The sequence below is a fragment of the Kogia breviceps genome, chromosome 12 (assembly GCF_026419965.1).
Source record: "Kogia breviceps isolate mKogBre1 chromosome 12, mKogBre1 haplotype 1, whole genome shotgun sequence".
Lineage (NCBI taxonomy): Eukaryota > Metazoa > Chordata > Mammalia > Artiodactyla > Physeteridae > Kogia > Kogia breviceps.
In genome coordinates, this window is record NC_081321.1 from 36,159,237 (window position 1) to 36,181,232 (window position 21,996).

At 38.7% G+C, this 21,996-nt stretch overlaps 1 protein-coding gene across 9 annotated transcripts in view; it reads left to right on the forward strand.

The window, feature by feature from the left end:
• ANO6 (anoctamin 6) overlaps positions 1-21,996 on the forward strand; it is a 203,784-nt gene that overhangs the window by 178,036 nt on the left and 3,752 nt on the right. For all 9 annotated transcript variants that reach the window (XM_059081599.2, XM_059081597.2, XM_059081595.2 and 6 more), the window contains 4 exons: positions 226-356; positions 6,913-7,118; positions 11,062-11,264; positions 12,737-12,842. In XM_059081599.2, the coding sequence (XP_058937582.1) occupies positions 226-356; positions 6,913-7,118; positions 11,062-11,264; positions 12,737-12,842 (646 nt within the window). The remainder of the gene's footprint in view (positions 1-225; positions 357-6,912; positions 7,119-11,061; positions 11,265-12,736; positions 12,843-21,996) is intronic.

The following is a 21,996-nucleotide window of genomic DNA, read 5'->3' on the forward strand; positions in this document are numbered from 1 at the left end:
CGGTAGGAGGAAAAATCATAGTAGTTACAATTTGGATAAAGCCAGGTATGTAGTCAGTACTATTTTTCAAAATATTTTGGGGTAGGGAGGCAGAAATAGAAAGACATTGAGTATGAAAACAAATTAAATTCTTGGGAAGATGATGTGTTCAGCTCGAAATATCAGTAATACTTTTATGCCCTTGGTCTGACAATATTCTGATTGATAATTTGATCTTTTTGGCAGCTGGGTCATGAATCTAATTGGACGGTGTCGCACAGTTTCGGGAGCGGAAAAGAAAACCCCACGATGGGAACAGGACTACCATCTGCAGCCCATGGGCAAACTGGGATTATTTTATGAATACCTCGAAATGAGTAAGTCGCTAATGAGATTTTGGGTGATATGAATTATATTGGAACATGTTTTGGATCCCCAAAGCATAGATTATAGAGCCAGGTAATTATCTAGCCTATTGAAATGAAGAAGAGTCCGTTTTTCTCCACTAGATAAAATTATACAATCAGGCTTTCAAATAAGGTGACTGTGTGTATCTTTGTCAACATTTATGTTGTACAAAGCTGAAGATTTATTACCCAGCAATGAAATGGAATATTCGTCGAGGTATGTCTTCACCATTGACTGTTGGAGGATTCTAACCATGTTTTCTAAGAATGAACTCAGAGCTATTATTAGATGTGACTCAGCCTGGGCTGGAGTCCATGCAGCACAGCTGCTGGCCAATACCCTTCTGAACAGTCGCATAAGCAGGCCTGTGCAGAAAGCTCGTGGGAGCAAGGATCACAGGGTCCCCTCACTCCACATCTCACACTTGCCTTTGACGTTATATCTATGTCTTCTGGCCGGTGGTTTCTGCCTGGTTCCTTGAGTGACCTCAGGGCAAATCACTGGCTGGAATTCAGAACTATTTTGCTGGTCTGGAATTAAGATTTAGCACAGGTCCCCTCCTTCTCAAATGTCTTTGTCCACTTCTGTAGTATTTGCTTGGGCTCTGTTTCTCTTCAGTTGAACTTGATTTTGAGCTCTCAGTTGCCTTTAAATGGATGCATCTCAAAATAGATTTCCATAGGAAACATCATCTTTTCTATTATGCATGACACACTTTTATCTAATAGAAGGCTAACAATAGACATGTTTTGTATCTGTGCCCTTTCAGCTCACCACTGCGTTGAATTACAGTTTTTTAGGCTTAGGAGAACAGGAAAGGATTTTGACAGGCTTTGCATTTATGCATGGGGGTTTGTGTATTTGTAGAGACACCCCTTTGTGGTTCCTGTTTGTCAGTCAGCAGATAGAGGGAGGTTTTTATTAAATAACATTCTATATATAAAATAATTGCTTTAAAAAATATACATTATACATGGAAACGCACCTGCTTCCTTCAGTGAGTGAAAGGTACATCTTGTAGCTTCTTCAGTCAACAGTGCTTTGTTGCCGGGAGTCTGATTTGAATTTCATTTTTGCTTTTGTTATGTTTCGTGACCAGGTTCCATTAAGGGTGTAGCTGCAGTAAATAATGTAGAAGCTATGTTTATTTATTTATTCTGTTTATTTTCAAAAGAACTACAAGACAATTACCTGTTATTCCAAAATGAGACATAATTGTAAATATTTCTTATTGGAGCTATTATCAGCATTAATAATAACAGCATTCTGGGGCAGAATATCATTTGTTATTTTAACACACAAAAAAAAAACTTGGAAAAGTTATTTTTTTCTGTAGTTAGTGGAATAAATTGTATTGAAAGGAAAAGTTATATGGTCATGCTTTGGGGAGAAATTGATAGGACTCGTAGAATTTCATAGTCTCATTAAAATAATTACCAACTTAAATAATTTGGCCTCACATGGGTGGACCTAGAGTTTATCAGACTAAGTGAAATAAGTCAGACGGAGAAAGACAAATATGTGATATCACTTATATATAGAATCTAGAAAGATGATACAAATGAACTTACTTACAACACAGAAACAGATTCACAGACATAGAAAACAAAATTATTGTTACCAGAGAGGAAATGGGGGGAAGGATAAAGTAGGAGTTTGGGATTAACAGATTCATACTATTGATACTTTATATAAAATAAACAACAAGGTCCTACTCTTCAGCACAGGGAACTATATTTTTAAAAAAATAATAATAAAATAATAATTCAGCCTCACCCTACCCTATAAGAAAGGATGGAATAACAGTGGTTATAGAGAGATTAAAAATTTTTTTTTCTTTTCCATTATGGTTTATTACAGGATTTGAATATAATTATTGTGCTATACAGTAGGACCTTGTTGTTTATTTTATATATAATAGTTTTTATATGCTAATCCCAAACTCCTAATTTATCCCTCCCCCAGTTTTTTAGATTTATTAAATTGTTTTTCTATTATCCAAATAGTCTGTAATGAATTAGAAAAATTAATCAGTTTCTGAGAGTAGGCAGTCTGTTATTCTGTATTCAACACCAGAGTGAAATCTATGTTTTGTTCTTTTGGTTTGTGGGAGATAGAATTTCCAAATGCCTTTTGAATTATTTTTGTTCCTCTAAAATAAACATAGAGTGCCTTTGGGGGTGAGCTCATCCCCACAGTTTCCTCCTTCCAATTTTCCCTGTATTCATTAATGGCAGCATCATCTACCTTTTTAATTATGCATCTTGGCTACTGAAGGGAAACATCTTCTGACAGACAGCACTGGAGCCCTCCACGCTTGCTTAGTTAGGCCTTGCGCCCAGCCACCAGCTCTGGTCCCCTCTGCCCGTGGAGGGAACTCCAGCTCCCCTCTGCCTGAAAACCCTTTCCCTTCTTTTCTACCTGGAAGAGTTCCTACCTAGCCTCAGCAGGAACCCTCAACTTTTCACACAGAGTTTCTGCTCTCTTCTCTAGGCATCAATAGCACTTGACTCTTTGTCTTGATGGTATGTGATTGTGTGCATGCCTCTCTCCCTGGCTAGACTGGTCCTATTGGAGGTTAGCACTCAGGCCTTTACATCTTTCAGTCCTCAGCTGGGACACCACTGCCTGGACCCTCAGAAATATTTAAGTGACTTGAGCTTGGAGTCCCAACACACCCAAATACAACTGTTAGTTGAGTTTTACAGTGGCATTGCCCCAGCGGCCCCCGCCAGGTTCTATAGGGACATATGTGTTTTGAGTGAAATTTCTTTATTTTGCTTGGTGAATTCCCCACCATCCAAACAAAGTATGGCTAGAACAAAGGATCCGTAGGGGGAAATCAGGTAAGCAAGGGCTATATCATGATGGGTCTTGTGTGCTTAACCAGGAGACTTGAACTTATCCTTAAAGAAATAGGGGTACCTTGGAATATTTGTAAGCAAGAGAATTGCATAGTGTTTGTCAAAGAAGATCAGATTATTCTGGCAGCAGAGTGAAGATAATATTTGGGGTGGGGCCTGCATTTGGTGGGGAGAGGGTATTTCAGGGGCTACAGCAGGTAACCCACACAAGAAGTGATAAGCATCTACATAGAGGCTATGGGCTGAGGAAAAGGAGACAGACTTGATAGGTGTTAAAGAGATGACTCGTATGGCAGGTGAGGAATAGAATTGTTAAGATAACTTCTAGGAGAGTGAATATGCAGGGTGGAATATAAGGAGAGGAGTTGGTTTTGAAAAAATGGTTCTGTGTTGGATATTTTGAGTGTGAGGTGTCTTCGAGACATCTGAGAGGCGATGTCTGTTATTAAGTTGGATTTGCCAGTCAGGAACTCAGAGGAGCTGCGGGTGAGACCATGGGGGTGATTCGGGCATGCCAGGCAGAGAGTTGATGGTGCAGCCCTGGGGAAAAGGGGCGTTTAAAAGGTAAATGGGAGGGGCTTCCCTGGTGGCGCAGTGGTTGAGAGTCCGCCTGCCGATGCAGGGGACGCGGGTTCGTGCCCCGGTCCGGGAAGATCCCACATGCCGCGGAGCGGCTGGGCCCGTGAGCCATGGCCGCTGAGCCTGTGCTCCGCAACGGGAGAGGCCACAACGGGGAGAGGCCACAACGGTGAGAGGCCCGCGTATCGCAAAAAACAAAACAAAACAAAAGGTAAATGGGAGAAGAAAAATCCCCAAAGAGAAAGAAGAATAGCAGAACAGTTGGGAGAAAACTAGCAGAGAAGGCTATCACCTTGCTTGAAAGGGATTTGAATATTGACTAAAGAAGCATAATGAAAAGGGGTAAGAGGAGGCAAAAAAGCAAGAGCTAATAAATAAAGTACCCTTAATTGCCAGGACTGTGGGAAAAAATACAAGCAGCACTACAGCTAGATATCTTTAAAAATTTATATCTGTGTGTGTGTGTGTGTGTGTGTGTGTGTGTGTGTATGCGTGTACACACACACTTCTACCTTGGCTTTTTAAAACTATTTAAGTAAACAGAAATCAAGGGGGAAAAACATTCCACAGAGAGGAAAATAATTAGCCATATCAAAACTGCCCGGGGGGGGCGGCGGGGGGGGGGTGCACTGCGGCAGCTTTTGCCTAGTAATCAAATAAACAAGGACTGAAAACGTACCCTGGCTTTGGCATGCGCAGCCACCAACAGTTACTAGCAAGACGAGTTTCAGTGCAGTGGTGAGGGCCACAGAGGATGCAGAGCTTTGAGTGATGGAGAAATAGTCAGCGCAGGTACTTCTTCAAGCAACTTGACTTTAAAGTGAAGAAGAAAGCATAGAAAGTATCAGAGAGCAATTCAGGGTCATGAGAAAGTTTCAGGCAAGGGTTGTTTTTGTTTTTACAATGGATGTTTTTTGCCTTGCTGAGTTGATAGGCCTTTGTTGTTGTTCTTGGTTTCAAAAGTTGTTTAGAAAGTTCTTCTCACTTGAATATCAGAGTAGATTATACCATGCTGGTGTTTTTCTGGTGCTTTATTTTTTAATTAAAAATGTTTAATCTGTCAAATTTATTTTGATTTCAGAAGTGAGGACTCCATACCAGTTCTTCTAATGATTTAGCTAATTACTCCAATACTTGAATCCACTGATTTGAAACATCATTTTTATAATATACTAAAATCCCATGAATATCTGCATCTGTTCTTGAAATCTGTTTAATTCATACCATTAATGCACTAGTTCTGAACTGTTACCATAGCAATATAATACACATTAATATCTCTTAGAGCTGGTCCCATTTTATCCTTTCTCAGAAATAGCCCTAACACTGTCACTTTAAACATCCCTCCTCATCATTTCACTTGTGTACTTGTATATATTTCTTGAAGAACTTTAGCATCACCTTTCAGCTTTTTTTCTTAAATCCATTTGGGATTATTAATTAAATTTGCATTCAAATTCTAAACTTTATTTTGGAGAAAAAAATCTGACATGTCCCCAAACTCGAGTCTTCCCAATTAACAGTATGGTGCATCCATTCATTCATCATCATTTGTTTTTCTTTATTTTTTTAAGTCAATTATCATAACCATCTTAACATTTCTCACTAATTTATTTCTAAAAAGTCTGTGCCTTTGTTGTCTTTATGAATGGTATCTTTTCTCCTCTGGATTTTTAACTGGCTTTACTGCTAATAAAGTCCTAACTTCTGGCTTCTCTTGAATAGTAAGGAGATCTGGCAGCATTGAGCCCTCGTTCCAATATGGTGCCTCTGAGCAGTCCCTTCCATTAGGACATCCACTTGCCAGTTTGCCTGTTAGTGTACCCATTCCGCACGTTTCTGTTACTTGCCTGGCCCCTGGAGGCAGTATGAGTTCATTTAGGGTTCGGTGAATCATGGACACAGATATTGACATCACTGCTCGGTGACATGCTGCTGACTCTATAACGTCACGAACTCTGGTCCTTGCCTGTGTGATTTCCCTGAATACAGCGGCTCCTGCCTGGCCTGTAGACTGGCCAGATCTTTCCAACCCTGACTGCTTTTCTGCGACACTTTCTGGCCTCTCATATCAGAAGCAATTGCCAGCTCCTCCTACCAAGCCACCACCTCCAGAGTCTTGCCCTTCCTGGCCACAGTGATCCCTGCCCCTTGGCTGAGCAATAGCCCTGAAGGGCCTGTACATTTTCCTCTGATGTACTGTCTTAGTTACATCCCTATGCTAGTTCACTCTGAAAGGTGTGCCAGTTAGGAGAGAAGGGTGTGAAACTTTTTTAGATCTCTGGCCTTATCATAGCTAACCCTACCTTCCCGTGGTACAGCTTCCTCCAGATCGCTGCTGCCCCATCTATAGTGAAGCCACGTAAATGACAGACAAAGGGAAAGAACTTCTAAGCCACCACCCCAATTTTGACTTACTGTGACCACATAGACTGCAACAATATCGAAAGAAAAGTTCCTGAAAAGGGATTATATTTTGACTTATTAAGACACTTACTGCATACATTTCCATGATTTGTAATAATATCCCAAATTCTCTGAATGTGCTGCACTTGCATTCACAGACTCAGGGGAGCTTGTTCCTTTGCTTATTTTCAGCGTATTTCCTCCAGCATTCTCCAAACATAGGCTTCCCAAATTTACATTTGGTACATTTTCTTATTTCTTTTTAGCTTGTTAGGTATTTCCACAATATTCTTTTTCTTTTTTTTAACCCCTAAATCACAAATCCTCTTCCAGCATTCTATTATTTCTACACTGAGAATGAATAATATGCTTAGAGTGTCCCAAGTTTATTACTAGCAAATAACTATGGTTGATTAAAGATTTTTAAATATGTTATTCCTATTACGTGTATATATGTGAAAGAAACAGGCTGTAATTCGTCTTCTTTCCAGAGGTTTTATATTTGTCTTTTGTTTGGATTCTTTCACTGTTGAACATTGTTATTACCACGAATGTCTTTTCTCTTTGGGATTTAGTTCACTGTTTGCCTTTCTCTTTCTGAATAAGAGTAAAGGAATATGTGGTGTCCTTCCATCCCTCCACCACTCCATGATGTATGTGTCCATTCCATTGACAGTTATTCAGTTTGGGTTCGTCACCTTATTTGTGGCCTCTTTTCCACTGGCCCCTCTGTTGGCTCTGGTGAACAATATATTGGAAATAAGAGTGGACGCGTGGAAACTGACTACCCAGTATAGACGCATGGTGCCAGAAAAAGCCCAGGACATCGGAGCATGGCAGCCCATCATGCAAGGAATAGCAATTCTGGCTGTGGTGACCAATGTGAGTAAATAGGCTTCACAGGGTAAAGACCTTGAAAAGTCCAAAAATGCATTAGGGTTGCTTCCTAAGGAATCCAGTGTTTGGTATTTCACAATACGGGAGGAAGATGCTAATACTGTCATTCATATAAACAACATAGTTGCTATAACTTATTGTTATTTTTTAATGTATTTTGTTTATTATACGTTATGTATTATTATTGGTGAATTACAAGACCTCTTACGGAGGCAGTTGCTAAGAATAGTGACCATTAAGCTGTTGCTCATCTGCTAGTTTTTATCCAATAGAAACATGGTAATAGTATTAACAGTAAGTACTAACTCTTTTAATCCTTACATGACTATAAAAGGAGTTACCCAACAGTGCTTTTATAATGGAGATATAAATCTATCCATTTAGAGTTTGAAGACCCTAAAATAATAACAATCATGCCACCATATTTTACTGTATATTCCAGACGACGAATTTAAAATCGGAACTATTTGATGATGAAGTGTAAACGCTCTGTGCATTCCCAGCCATTCCTTGCCTCCCTCGTGCCCGGGGGCAGAGGTTCCTTGAGGAGGCAGCTTTAGGGCACGTCTCATCTCTCCTCACACCACCCGCGGTCCTTCCTACCCACCGCTGGTCATTAGCTAAGCATCCTCACGCCCTGCGTGTGTCTGAGTGATGAGGGAATAGAACACAGTTGTTTACAACCTGTACTGAGTATGGACCAGTCTGAACAGTCTCTCTCCTTCCCCACCCCTGCCCTCACCAGCCAACAGGGAGCGGGCAAGCAGAGCAATTCCCTGCCAGCCCATCAGGGAACCGCCTTCCCTAGAAATGCCCCTACAACCCGGGCTATTTCCTCCCTTATTTCACTGCCAATTTCACTCCCAGGTTACAGTCCCCAACGAAGTGATATCCCAGTTTTAACAACTTCTTAATCAAGTCACACTTACCCTGCATCCGCCACCTTTTCCCACGAGCACTTGTAGAAACAGAACAGAGTTGGGCAGTGCCTGACCCGCGGCTCTCAGCACTGCAGCTTCCCAACTGCACGATCTTGGGCCAAGCCTTAACCCTTCAGAGCTTCATTTTATCGTTTGTAAATCGCGTAATTCCCTATCACATATTTTCAGACTATTATATACCACAAAGGGGGCTTAGGGAATTCAGTGAGTTGATGCATGGGATGCACAGAGCCTGGTCCTCATGGAATGTTAGCACCTTGTTATCATCTTCATTACACGTCATCATTTACAGTGACCATGTAGACCTTGCCAGGTGTCAAAACTAGAGGCACAAGAATTTTACAGTGTGTCACCGTCTGGACCATGGTCACAGTTTTACACAATAAGACAAGTTATCTGGAACCCAGCTGTCAGCCCTCAAGAACCCTCAATTTATCTGGATTGCACGCTGTCCCTCCTTTCTGGAGAAAGTTGGCAAATCACACACAAAACAACCACTAGATTATGTCGGTTTCCATACACCCAGCTAGTCCGCACCTTCAGCATCCACTGTGCTGTGAAACATAGGCTAATATTCAGAAATATGACAGTGAGGCCTTTCAAGCTCCACAGTCACAAAAGTACGAATCTGTCATGTTCAATATGCTATATGACACGAAGCCAGGTAGGAACGTGGACTTGTGTGCTTGAAATTTTTAGCAACAAGGTTTGAAACTAAAAGCATTTTTGTTTGACCTTCAGCAAACCAGAAAATTCAATTGACTCCTGCTCCCCATTACTCAAGCGTCCTGGTCTGATTGTGTGAGGCACCTTTTCCTCATCCCCGCAGCATGGCTCCACGCCATTAGCGCAGATGGAATATTGGCTGTGTCTCTAAGACGCGTGCACACACAGGCACACACACACCCACTAATTGGTGCTACTGGTTCTCATCCAATAGATGTCTTCTCTTATAACGTGGGCATTGTTTTATTATACCCCAGAAAAATTGCTTATTCGATCATCTGTTAAACTATGGACAATCCTTTTTTCCATACTAAAATTTGTTACAGCTGCCAAGATGCAGCTCCTCTTTATGTTTGCGTATAATTCTGTAAGAATTAAACATGTATATTATCCCCTCACGTACCTAATTTGTGCCTTCCCAATCTCATGTGCACAACAATAGCTAGCTTCCCATAATAGGAGAACTTTTAGGAAGCAGGAAGAAGAGAACAGCAACCAGGGATATGAAAGGGCATCAGGCAGGAGTTTGGTATAAAATCATTCATTCTAAAGCTGCTGGTTCAATAAATCAGCTGAATTGACATTGTTGTATCATGCCAGAGCATCTGCTATTGAAGACCTATTTTAATTTATTTTGATATAAATGGAAAATTGTGTTTGGGACAGCATGGGAAATGAAGCACACTGCATTTATTTGTACTCTGGCAGTGTGTCTCAAAGCAGCTCAATTCAGGAGGAAAAAGTATCTTGTCAGAAGGCAATAGAATTATCTTCCTTGTTGGAATTTTTGTAGCTTCTTGAAGCACATCTGCAGGTGATTCTATAAAAAGCTAAAGCTGAGTTAAATGATACCAGGAAATTTTAATCTATTGAAATCTAGGAAGAGTAAAATATTCTTGTCTTTCACCACCACCACCACCACCACCGACAGGCAAGCCTACACACACCCAGAGAGACTCCACGTCAGAGGAAATGACAAAGCTGGTTCTAGTGGGGGGGTGGAAATTTTGCAGTAGAAAAGCCCCTCAGTTGTTTTTCTTGCTTTACCTGAGACCTTGTTTATTGGCCTGTGGTCTCACTGTGTCTAAACCATATGTTCAGATGAATACTATTAAAATTGTGTTGTGCAAAAAACATTTCTTTTCTTCTGCTTCAGTAAATGACTGAAACATTTAGCTTTGTTTATTCACATAGAATTTGGATTGAAGAATATTCTTTACTTTCTCCTTCCTTCAAACCAGTTTTACACATTGAGAGATTAAAGCCCAAATTAAAGAATTTTGGAGAAAATTCATGTAATTCCTAATAGTTTTAGATCCTAATAAATGTCTGCCTGGCGTAGACTGACCCATATTTATTTATTTAATCTGGGAACACACTAAATCTCTTTATGTTATTTGATAATTTACAGTGTTTTTAACTCTCTATTTAACCTTTTGGAAGTTTAGAGGCTTAGACACTAGGTCTAACAAAATAGATATCATTGCTTGACTGTATGGATAGAACAATCCCAATACAATTTCTTGTTACTACATTTTATTAAAGTAACAGAGTTCTTGCTGTCTAATAAAGCAACAGACATAAGTATATACTGAGTTTAAATCAGTCTATGGTTTGACTTGTCTAAACAAGTCAAGAATACTATAGGGGAAAAGTATGAATTTGAAGGAAAATAGATATGCAGTTAGTATTCTATTTTTAAGAGGTGAGTGATAAAAAAAAGTAGCTTTTTCTCAATTATTTGTCTACAAGGAATCATATAAAGCCAACCTATTTTCATAATATTGACCTTAGTATGATGCATACAAAAGGGACTTCTAAATCATAAAAGATTAAATTATATCAAATAGTGTTCCAAGATTGATTGAATTTCATTATATTCTCATTTTTAAAAATATAATTTACGAATAACATATGTAAGCAGCTCTTGAGTTGTCCACAATACCCTAGTCTACAATTATTCTTACTGTACTTAAGACACATAATAGGCAACTATCAGGCCTTTGCTTTTGAACTGCAGGTAGACTTCTGGACATTCCCTTAAAGACCAAAAGCAAAGGAACTATTTTACTTTAAAGCAGCTGCTCAAAGACTTTAGGATACTCATTACTTATATCCATTTGACAGGAAGGAATTAAGGTTTCTGAGTCTTTAATTTAAGAAAAAATCAACTGATGAAAATGTTATTCTGGTATGTCGGTTAACCTTAGCTATAAAGGCTCTCAATTAATACCCCCTTTACTGTTTTCTTCCCAACATAGGCCATGATCATTGCTTTCACATCAGACATGATCCCCCGCCTGGTGTATTACTGGTCCTTCTCCATCCCGCCCTATGGAGACCACCCGCACTACACCATGGAGGGATACATCAACAACACTCTTTCCTACTTCAACGTTGCCGACTTTAAAAGCAAAAGCAAGGAAAATCCGTACACTGAGCTTGGTGACTATACCACATGCAGGCAAGTTCTGCTTATAAGTGTTTAAAAATGCACTTCATCTTTTAAAGGACTTTTATTGTAATATAATTCTATTTGGTATCATTTAAATAAAATTGTTAAAGATGTTTTCTTTTAGCTCTCTTTTCAATCAGATTTTTAAAAGGATGGGATATAAAAGTTAATACAGACTAGGGTTAGAACTTTCAAGCCAAACCATAAGGCAAGATTTTTAAATGAGAGTTTCAAATGATTACAGGAAGACTGATCCAGGGGGAAAGTCCTATATCTTAGAATTGAAGAAACTCTAAGAGTTCCAAAAAGCAGGATAATTCAGTTGTTATGACTAATGTGTTATTCAAGCACAACCTGACGGTACTGAATGATGACAAACTAGTATGTACCATCACTTAACAAAGCAACACAAAGACAAAAATGTAAATACCTCAGCCTGGCCTAGCAGTGTTCTCTAAAAGTGTTTCAAAGCTCTCTGCACTAATATTAATGGCTGGTAAGATCAGCTGTGGACAGTGTACACTTAGTTTTGTCAACTAAGTTACTAACTGAAAAGTTTGTTGACTGCATGTTGTAGAGTTGTGTGTGTGTGTGTGTTTTCCAGTCAAAGTCTTAAACCTAAAGGAGGCTTTAAAATTCATTTAGTTCAACTCCTCAGAGCCTTCTCTGATTCACATTCTCAACAACACAACCAAGAAACCAGAGATAAGCCCCAGATAAATGTTTCCAAGTTACACATAGTAAAGCCTCTTCAGAATCCCTCACTGAATCTGGTTACTCTTACTTTACATAGTTCTAAAGAGTAATTAAACTAAGTCTAATAGGTTACAGGCAGAAAATGAGAGATGTGCTACCTGAGGAAAATACACTAACAAGCAGTAGCATATGATGTCTGACAACAAGGAAATTAAGTAAGAAAATTATAAAAAGTAGGTTAGTATTCTCTGTAGAGAGAGATAGCCCCATAGCTGAGTGAACCCTGATGACACCATTATATAAATTTATAAGCATGTTTCTGAAAATATGCTAACTTGTTTTAGGTATACTCTTTTGAGGAAGCAGGGATAAAATTTAAGATATTTGGGGTTTTTTTTTTTTTTTTACAAAGATGGAATCCATCATTACCATCATCGTCCTCTTGTAAGTTAAATGAAGTATTACTGGAGTAGTTATTTCAGGGTTTTGTCATCAAATTAAACTCTTGGAGAAAACTTGGGAGTTCCCTGCTGGCCTAGTAGTCAGGATTCCAGGCTTTCACTTCCGTGGTCCCGGGTTCAGTCCCTGGTCAGGGAACTGAGATCCCACAAGCCATTCCATGTGGCATGGCCAAAAAGCAAACAAACAAACACTCTTAGAGAAAATTTATATGATGTCCAATTTAAAAGAGTGTTGCATGAAGTATGACCTTTTGTAATGGGCCCTTGTTTACAGCATTTGATCAAAAAGAATTATCTCCTGAAATGTCTCCATCTCATTTCCAGGTATCGTGATTTCCGGTACCCTCCTGGACACCCACAAGAGTATAAACACAACATCTATTATTGGCATGTGATCGCAGCAAAGCTGGCTTTTATCATTGTCATGGAGGTAGGAAAAGTATACTCTGAAATGGTTTATGAAGCAGTGTATTTGCAGGCTTTGTGTTGCCTCTTCTGACTTAAAATGTACAATATGTTATCTCTTGCTAATAATTATTTTATAACATTTATTAATAAAATTTGACCTGAGAACAGTAATTAAATGAAGTTGGTTGGGCTTCCCTGGTCGTGCAGTAGTTAAGAATCCACCTGCCAATGCAGGAGACACAGGTTCGATCCCTGGTCTGGGAAGATTCCACATGCCGCGGAGCAACTAGGCCCGTGCACTACAACTACTGAGCCTGCGCTCTGGAGCCTGTGAGCCACAACTGCTGAAGCCCGTGTGTCTAGAGCCCATGCTCTGCAATGGGAGAAGCCACCACAATGAGAAGCCCACGCACTGCAGTGAAGAGTGGCCCCCACTCGTCACAACTAAAGAAAGCCTGTGCGTGGCAATGAAAGCCCAACGCAGCCAAATATAAATAAATAAAGATAAATTTTTTTAAAAAATAAATAAGTAAAGTTGGTTAACTCCTTTAAAAGTTAAAGGCATGTTGTGTGCTAGGGGAATTCAATTCCTTTCAGTTCAGTATTAATTGAAGGCTTTTTTATTTGGGGCACTGGGCTCCATATTAGGCTATGAAGGGGCTTATTCAAGACAAATAAGATATCATATTTTCCCTGGAGAAACTTTTATTGCTAAAATTTTTTTTTTTTTTCTTTTTTTTTTTTTGTGGTACACGGGCCTCTCACTGTTGTGGCCCCTCCCGTTGTGGAGCACAGGCTCCGGAAGCACAGGCTCAGCGGCCATGGCTCACGGACCCAGCCGCTCCACGGCATGTGGGATCTTCCCAGACCGGGTCATGAACCCACGTCCCCTGCATTGGCAGGCGGACTCACAACCACTGCGCCACAAGGGAATCCCCTGCTGTAATATTTTTATTTGTATTATTTTTATTGCATTTTCACGGTATACCTTCTTAAAATAGTTTTTTACATCCCTGAAATTTACCAGCTCTGAAAAATGACTAAGGCAGCTATAAATTTGAAATTGATCTAACCAACTTTACTTTTTACACTGAGTGAATAACTACTACTTAATTCCAAAGATTTGAAAGTTACTTCATTGGTATGGTCAGTGAGGATTATATATATATATATATTTTTTGCGTTATGTGGGCCTCTCACGGTTGTGGCCTCTCCCGTTGCAGAGCACAGGCTCTGGACGTGCAGGCTCAGCGGCCATGGCTCACGGGCCCAGCCGCTCTGTGGCATGTGGGATCCTCCGGGACCAGGGCATGAACCTGTGTCCCCTGCATCGGCAGGCGGACTCCCAACCACTGCGCCACCAGGGAAGCCCAGTGAGGATTATATTTAGTTGCAAGAAACAGAAAACCCATCAATAGTGGCTTAAACAAATAGGGGTTTATTTTTCTTACATAACAAATTTCACTAGGAGAAGGTGGGTGCTCCTGAATCAACACCAGCTCACTGATGTAAGGACTGTATCTGATTCTTTAGGTTTTCTCTCATTGCATGTTACTCTGTGCTTATAATATAACTACTGCAACTCCAGATAACACATTTATGTTCTAGGCAGGAGGAAGGAGAAGGGTGATGTTAGCCAAATCTTTTCCTATTTGTTAGGAAAGAAAATGCTTTGCCAGAAGCCCCCAGAGCAGACTGTCACCTACATCTCATTGGCTAGAACTACAGCACATAGTTCCTCATAACAGCTAAGTAGGCTGAGACAGGAGGTGTTTGGTTTGCTCTGAGTAGAATCAAAATCTGTTAGCAAGAAAAAAGTGGGACAGGCTACCTGGCTTTGATAATTTTCCTAGTATTTTTTAAAGTAGTTACCAAAAATAGTTCATCATTAGTTCACCATCATAAGTGGATTCCTGAAGTACAGTATCTGATATATCGGCAAGAGTCACTAGTTTATATTCAAATATGTAGTTGCCAAAGTGTTTTGATTTCTACTTTTGATATCATGGTGGACTAGATACTGTGAGGGGCCATCTCACTACAAAACATTTAGGATCAGTTAAAAACATAATTTCCTTGGCAGTTTTGTGCTTACTAGAAGGAAAGAGAATATACAAAGAGGAAAAAACCATGATTGCCTGAAATAGAGCAGTGAGCACCTCTGATGTTCAGGAGTGCTCTGAGAACAAGTGCTGTTATTAGTGTCTCCACCTAAAAGCTCAAGGAGACCAAGCCTTGGGTCAGCAGTGCAATAGAAGAGCTGAACTTGAGACTCTTGGATTCAGCCAGGAACCCCACAAAAGGCTAAATATGTCTCCAAGCAGAGGGAAATGCATATCTTCTCTGAATAAAAGTATCCTTAATTTAGACCCCAGTTTTTTCCCAGATTGAGATAAGCAAATATGAGCTAACTATCAAAGATCAACAATGACAAAGGGGAAATTAAAAAAAAAAAACAAAAACGAAAAACCAAGAGTGAGATTTAGCCCAAAAAATTAAAAAATAAAAACCTGATTTGGACCATCAATAACTTTAAGAGTTTGAATTATCAGATAAGGAATATAAATTAACCATATATGAAAATATTTAAACAAATAAATGACAGAGCCAAAAATGAACAAACAATAAAAAACTGTAAAAACATTATAAGGCAATTTTGAAAAATAATTTAAAAGAACTTTTAGAAATAAAAATAGTTGTTGAAATGAAGACATTAACATATGGATAAAACAGAAGTTTAGGCAAATCTGAAGAGAGAATTAGTGAACTGGGAGACTAATCTGAAAAAATTACCACTAGCACATCACAGAGAAGAAAATGGAAAAATTTTTTTAAAAAGAGGTTAGATATGGAAGACAGAATGAGAAGGACTAACTTTCCCAAAAAATCATAGAAGAAAAAAATGGGTAACTGAGGAGATGCAAATCTGAAGAGTCAGTGGATAAAATTTTTGCAGCATAAGTGACAGACATGTGTTCACAAAGAAGGAAGCAAAACAAATATCCAGCGAAATAGATAACAAAGAAGTCAATCTTTACATGCACTGTAAGGAAAATGCAGCACACCGAATATAAGATCTTAAAAGTAACCTGAGTAAAAAGACAGATGACTGACAAAGAAAATTAAGATTAGAATGAGAGTAGACTTTTGTTTTTAATTGTTGTATAGTTGTTTCACAATCTTGTGTTAGTTTCTACTGTACAGCAAAATGTAGTTCCCTGTGCTGTACAGCAGGTTCTTATTATCTATTTTATACATATTACTGTATATATGTCAATCCCAATCTCCCAATTCATCACACCCCCCCACCCTGCTTACCCCCTTGGTGTCCATATGTTTGTTCTCTACATCTGTGTCTCTGTTTCTGCCTTGCAAACTGGTTCATCTGTACCATTTTTCTAGATTCCACATATATGCGTTAATATATGATACTTGTTTTACTCTTTCTGACTTACTTCACTCTCTATGACAGTCTCTAGGTCCATCCATGTCTCTGCAACTGGCCCAATTTCATTCCTTTCATGGCTGAGTAATATTCCATTGTATACATGTACCACATCTTCTTTATCCATTCATCTGTCAATGGACATTTAGGTTGCTTCCATGACCTGGCTATTGTAAATAGTGCCGCAGTGAATATTGGGGTGCATGTGTCTTTTTAAATTATGGCTTTCTCTGGGTATATGCCCAGTAGTGAAATTGCTGGGTTGTATGGTAGTTCTATTTTTAGTTTTTTAAGGAATCTCCATACTGTTCTCCGTAGTGGCTGTATCAGTTAACATTGCCACCAACAGTGCAAGAGGGTTCCCTTTGCTCCACACCCTCTCCAGCATTTGTTGTTTGTACATTTTCTGATGATGCCCATTCTAACCAGTGTGAGGTGATACCTCACTGTAGTTTTGATTTGCATTTCTCTAATAATTACTGTTGCTGAGCAGCTTTTCATGTGCCTCTTGGCCATCTGCATGTCTTCTCTGGAGAAATTTCTGTTTAGGTCTTCCACCCATTTTTTGATTAGGTTGTTTGTTTGTTTTTTTGATATTGAGCTGCATGTGCTGTTGATATATTTTGGAGATTAACCCTTTGTCCATTGATTCATTTGCAAATATTTTCTCCCCTTCTGAGGGTTGTCTTTTCATCTTGTTTGTAGTTTCCTTTGCTGTTTAAAAGCTTTTAAGTTTCATTAGGTCCCATGTGTTTATTTTTGTTTTTATTTCCATTATTCTAGGAGGTGGGTCAAAAAAGATCTTGCTGTGATTTATGTCAAAGAGTTTTTTTCCTCTAAGAGTTTTACAATATCCGGTCTTACATTTAGGTCTTTAATCCATTTTGAGTTTATTTTTATGTATGGTGTTAGGGAGTGTTCTAATTTCATTCTTTTCCATGTAGCTGTCCAGTTTTCCCAGCACCAAGACTGCCTTTTCTCCATTGTATATCCTTGCCTCCTTTATCATAGATTAGTTGACCACAGGTGTGTAGGTTTATCTCTGGGCTTTCTATCCTGTTCCATTGATCTGTGTTTCTGTTTTTGTGCCAGTACCATATTGTCTTGATTACTGTAGCTTTGTAGTATAATCTGAAGTCAGGGAGCCTGATTCCTCCAGCTCTGTTTTCTTTCTCAAGATTGTTTTGGGTCTCTGGGGTATTTTGTGCCTCTCTACAAATTTTAAGATTTTTTGTTCTAGTTCTGTAAAAATTGCCATTGGTAATTTGATAGGGATTGCATTGAATCTGTAGATTGCTTTGGGTAGTACAGTCATTTTCACAATATTGATTCTTCCAATCCAAGAACATGGTATATCTCTGTTTGTGTCATCTTTGATTTCTTTCATCAGGGTCTTATAATTTTCTGCATACAGGTCTTTTACCTCCTTAGGTAGGTTTATTCCTAGGTATTTTATTCTTTTTGTTGCAGTGGTTAATGGGATTGTTTCCTTAATTTCTCTTCCTGATGTTTCATTGTTAGTGTATAGGAATGCAAGAGATTTCTGTGCATTAATTTTGTATCCTACAACCTTATTAAATTCATTGATTAGTTCTAGTAGTTTTCTAGTGGTATCTTTAGGGTTTTCTATGTATAGTATCATGTCATCTGTACTTTCTTCTTTTCCAAGTTGTATTCTTTTTATTTTTCTTCTCTGATTATCATGGCTAGGACTTCCAAAACTGTGTTGAATAATAGTGGCAAGAGTGGACATCCCTGTCTTGTTCCTAATCTTAGAGGAAGTGCTTTCAGTTTTTCACCATTGAGAATGATGTTTGCTGTGGGTTTGTCATATATGGCCTTTATTATCTTGAGGTAGGTTCCCTCTAAGCCCACTTTCTGGAGAGTTTTTATCATAAATGGGTGTTGAATTTTGTCAAAAGCTTTTTCTGCATCTATAGAGATGATCATATGGTTTCTATTCTTTAATTTGTTAATATGGTGTATCACATTGATTGATTTGCCTATATTGAAGAATCCTTGCATCCCTGGGATAAATCCCACTTGATCATGTTGTATGATCCTTTTAATGTGTTGTCGGATTCTGTTTGCTAGTTTTTTGTTGAGGATTTTTGCATCTATATTCGTCAGTGATATTGGTCTGTAATTTTCTTTTTTTGTAGTATCTCTGTCTGGTTTTGATAACAGGGTGATGATGGCCTCATAGAGTGAGTTTGGGAGTGTTCCTTCCTCTGCAATGTTTTGAAAAGGATGGGTGTTAGGTCTTCTCTAAATGTTTGATAGAATTCACCTGTGAAGCCATCTGGTTCTGGACTTCTGTTTGTTGGAAGATTTTTAATCACAATTTCAATTTCATTACTTGTGATTGGTCTGTTCATATTTTCTATTTCTTGCTGGTTCAGTCTTGGAAGGTTATTCCTTTCTATGAATTTGTCCATTTCTTCCAGGTTGTCCATTTGATTGGCATAGAGTTGGTTGTAGTCGTCTCTTGTGATGCTGTGTATTTCTCCGGTGTCCATTGTAACTTCTCATTTTTCGTTTAATTTTATTGATTTGAGTCCTCTCCTTCTTTTTCTTGATGAGTCTGGCTAAAGGTTTATCACTTTTGTTTATCTTCTCAAAGACCCAGCTTTTAGTTTTATTGATCTTTGCCATTGTTTTCTTTGTTTCTATTTCATTTATTTCTGCTCTGATCTTTATGATTTCTTTCCTTCTACTAACTTTGGGTTTTGTTTTTCTTTCTCTAGTTCCTTTAGGTGTAAGGTTAGTTTATTTGAGATTTTTCTTGTTTCTTGAGGTAGGTTTGTATTGCTATAAATTTCCCTCTTAGAACTGATTTTGATGCATCCCATACATTTTGGATTGTCGTGTTTTCATTGTCATTTGTCTCTAGGTATTTTTTGATTTCCTCTTTGATTTCTTCAGTGATCTTTTGGTTATTTAGTAGTGTATTGTTTAGCCTCCATGTGTTTGTGATTTTTACGTTTTTTCCCCTGTAATTTATATCTAGTCTCACAGAATTGTGGCCGGAAAAAATGCTTGGTATGAATTCAATTTTCTTAAATTTACCGAGGCTTGATTTGTGACCCAAGTTGTGATCTATCCTGGAGAATGTTCTGTGTGCATTTGAGAAGAAAGTGTAATCTGCTGTTTTTGGATGGAATGTCCTATAAATATCAATTAAATCTATCTGGTCTGTTGTGTCATTTAAAGCTTGTGTTTCCTTATTAATTTTCTGTCTGGATGATCTGTCCATTGGTGCCATTAAGGTGTTAACGTCCCCCACCATTACTGTGTTACTGTCGATTTCCTCTTTTATAGCTGTTAGCATTTGCCTTATGTATTGAGGTGCTCCTCTGTTGGGTGCATATATGTTTACAATTGTTATATCCTCTTCTTGGATTGATCCCTTGATCATTATGTAGTATCCTTCCTTGTCTCTTGTAACATTCTTTATTTAAAGTCTGTTTTATCTGATATGATTATTGCTACTCCAGCTTTCTTTTGATTTCCATTTGCATGGAATATCTTTTTCCATCCCCTCACTTTCAGTCTATATATGGGTCTTGTTTTTGTATCTATTCAGCCAGTTTGTGTCTTGAGAGTAGACTTTTTAACATCAATCTGAAAGCCAGAAGGGAAGAGTCTAATATCTTTAAAATGCTAAAGAAGGTAACTGTAAACCTCAAATTATAGCAAAACTGAGTAATTGAAAAATCTGTCCCCATTGAAAACACCAAGCCATATGGCTTTCGAGGAGAGCGATACCAAACTTTCTAGAACAGATCATTTCAATATTATACCCACTCCTCCAGAGATCAGGAAAAGGAAATACTCTCCAACCCCTTTTAGTTCCTAAAATCGACAAGAATAGAAAGGGAAGGGGAAATTATGTCAGTCTTACTCAATGCATAGAGGCAAAGATCTTTTTAAGATGTGCAGACTGAATCTAGCAATCTATTTTCAAAAGATGACATCATACCACATTGGCTTTTTATCCCAGAAGTCTAAGGGTGGTGTAAGATAGAAAATCTTCATATCTGTAAATACTACCTACCTCAGAAATGGATGGGAAAAGAAAAAACCAAAACCTCTTTCCTACATCAACTTTTGCTTCTTTACTATGTAATTCTATCACTTGAACTCACTAATATCTCTCTCAGATCAAAATATTCTCCACTGTCACACTACCTGACTTACAAGAAACATTTGACACAGCTGATCACTCTTCCTTGAAACTCTTCCTCACTTGGCTCCCAGGGAAACACATATTTTGCCTTTCTTCCTACCTCTCTATGCAGTCCTGTCTTAACTTCTTTGCCCGTCCCTTCCTTCTCTTCTTAATGATCCACGCCTCATTCCTTGGTTGTCTTTTCTCTCTACCTGCAGTGTTGGTGATCTCATGCAGTCTGAGGACTTTAAGTGCTATCTATATGCCTGTGACTCACTAATGGATATCCCCAGAAAACCTCTCTTCTGAACTCAACCCATCAATCCAACTGCATACTTGACCTTTCTGCTTGGATATCCAACAGATACCTCAAATCTGCTGCCCTAAATTTCCATATTTTCTTAAGTCCACTTGCAATGTTCTTCTCCCTACCATGCACTAAATCTGTTCTGTCCACAGTTTTACCCCCTATCAATTATGGCAGTTCCATCTCAACAGTTGCTTGGGCCAGAATTCTTGGAGTCCCCCTTGTTTTCTCTCCCCCACTTATTGCATATCCAGTCCTGTTGAGTTTTCCTTTGAAAATATATCACAAATCTGACCACTTCTTACCAGCTCTGCTGCTGCCGCCCAAGTTAGAGCCACCATCATTTCTTGCCCAAATTAGGGCAACAGTCTCCTAACTGGACTCCCTATTGTCTTCACATCTCACTCAGAGTAAAAGCCAAAGTCCTTATAATGACATATAAGGCCAAACACAATCTAGCCATGCTCTGTTACCTCCCTGATGTCACTTCACTCCAGCCTTCCTGGAATGCACCCTTCAGGCTTCTACCAGATGGAATGTGTTGGCTGTTCCCTTTGCCTAGAATGTCTTTCTTCCTGATGTCTGCATGGCTAATTTCCTCACCTCCTTAAAAATCTTTGCTCAATGAGGCATGTCCAGACTGATCTATATAAAATCTATATAAATTTTACCTCCCACCATAACACTCATGATAACTGTTACTCTGCTTTACTTAGCTCATGTCACTTTTTCCCCCATAGCTCTTATCACTTTTTAACACTGTGTAATTTATTTGTTTTTAATTATGTTTATTCTATGTTATCTCTATCTTCTTGCTAGGTTAGGGATTTTTGAACAGTGAATAAATAAAAAGCTTTTCAAGCTCATTAGTCATCAGGGAAATGCAAAGTAAGACCAAAGTGAAAGTCTATTTCATAATCACCATGTTGGTTAAAAAAAAAGTGATGGTAACAAGTGCAGACAAGGATGTAGAGCAACTGAAATCATTACACACTGCTGGTGGGAGTGTCAGTTGGTATAGTTGATACAATCTTGTAAAATTGAACATTCATGTAACAGAGGGTCTCAGCAGTTTCACCCCTAGGTGCATGCTTTTGAGGAACTCACAGGTATTCTCCAGAATCCAAGTGCAAGAATGTTCCCAACATCATTGTTTCTAATCCCCAAACTAGACACAAACCCAATTCCTTTTGATAGGGGAACAAATAAATTATAGTGTGTTTGCACAATGGAATATTACATAGAAGTGAAAA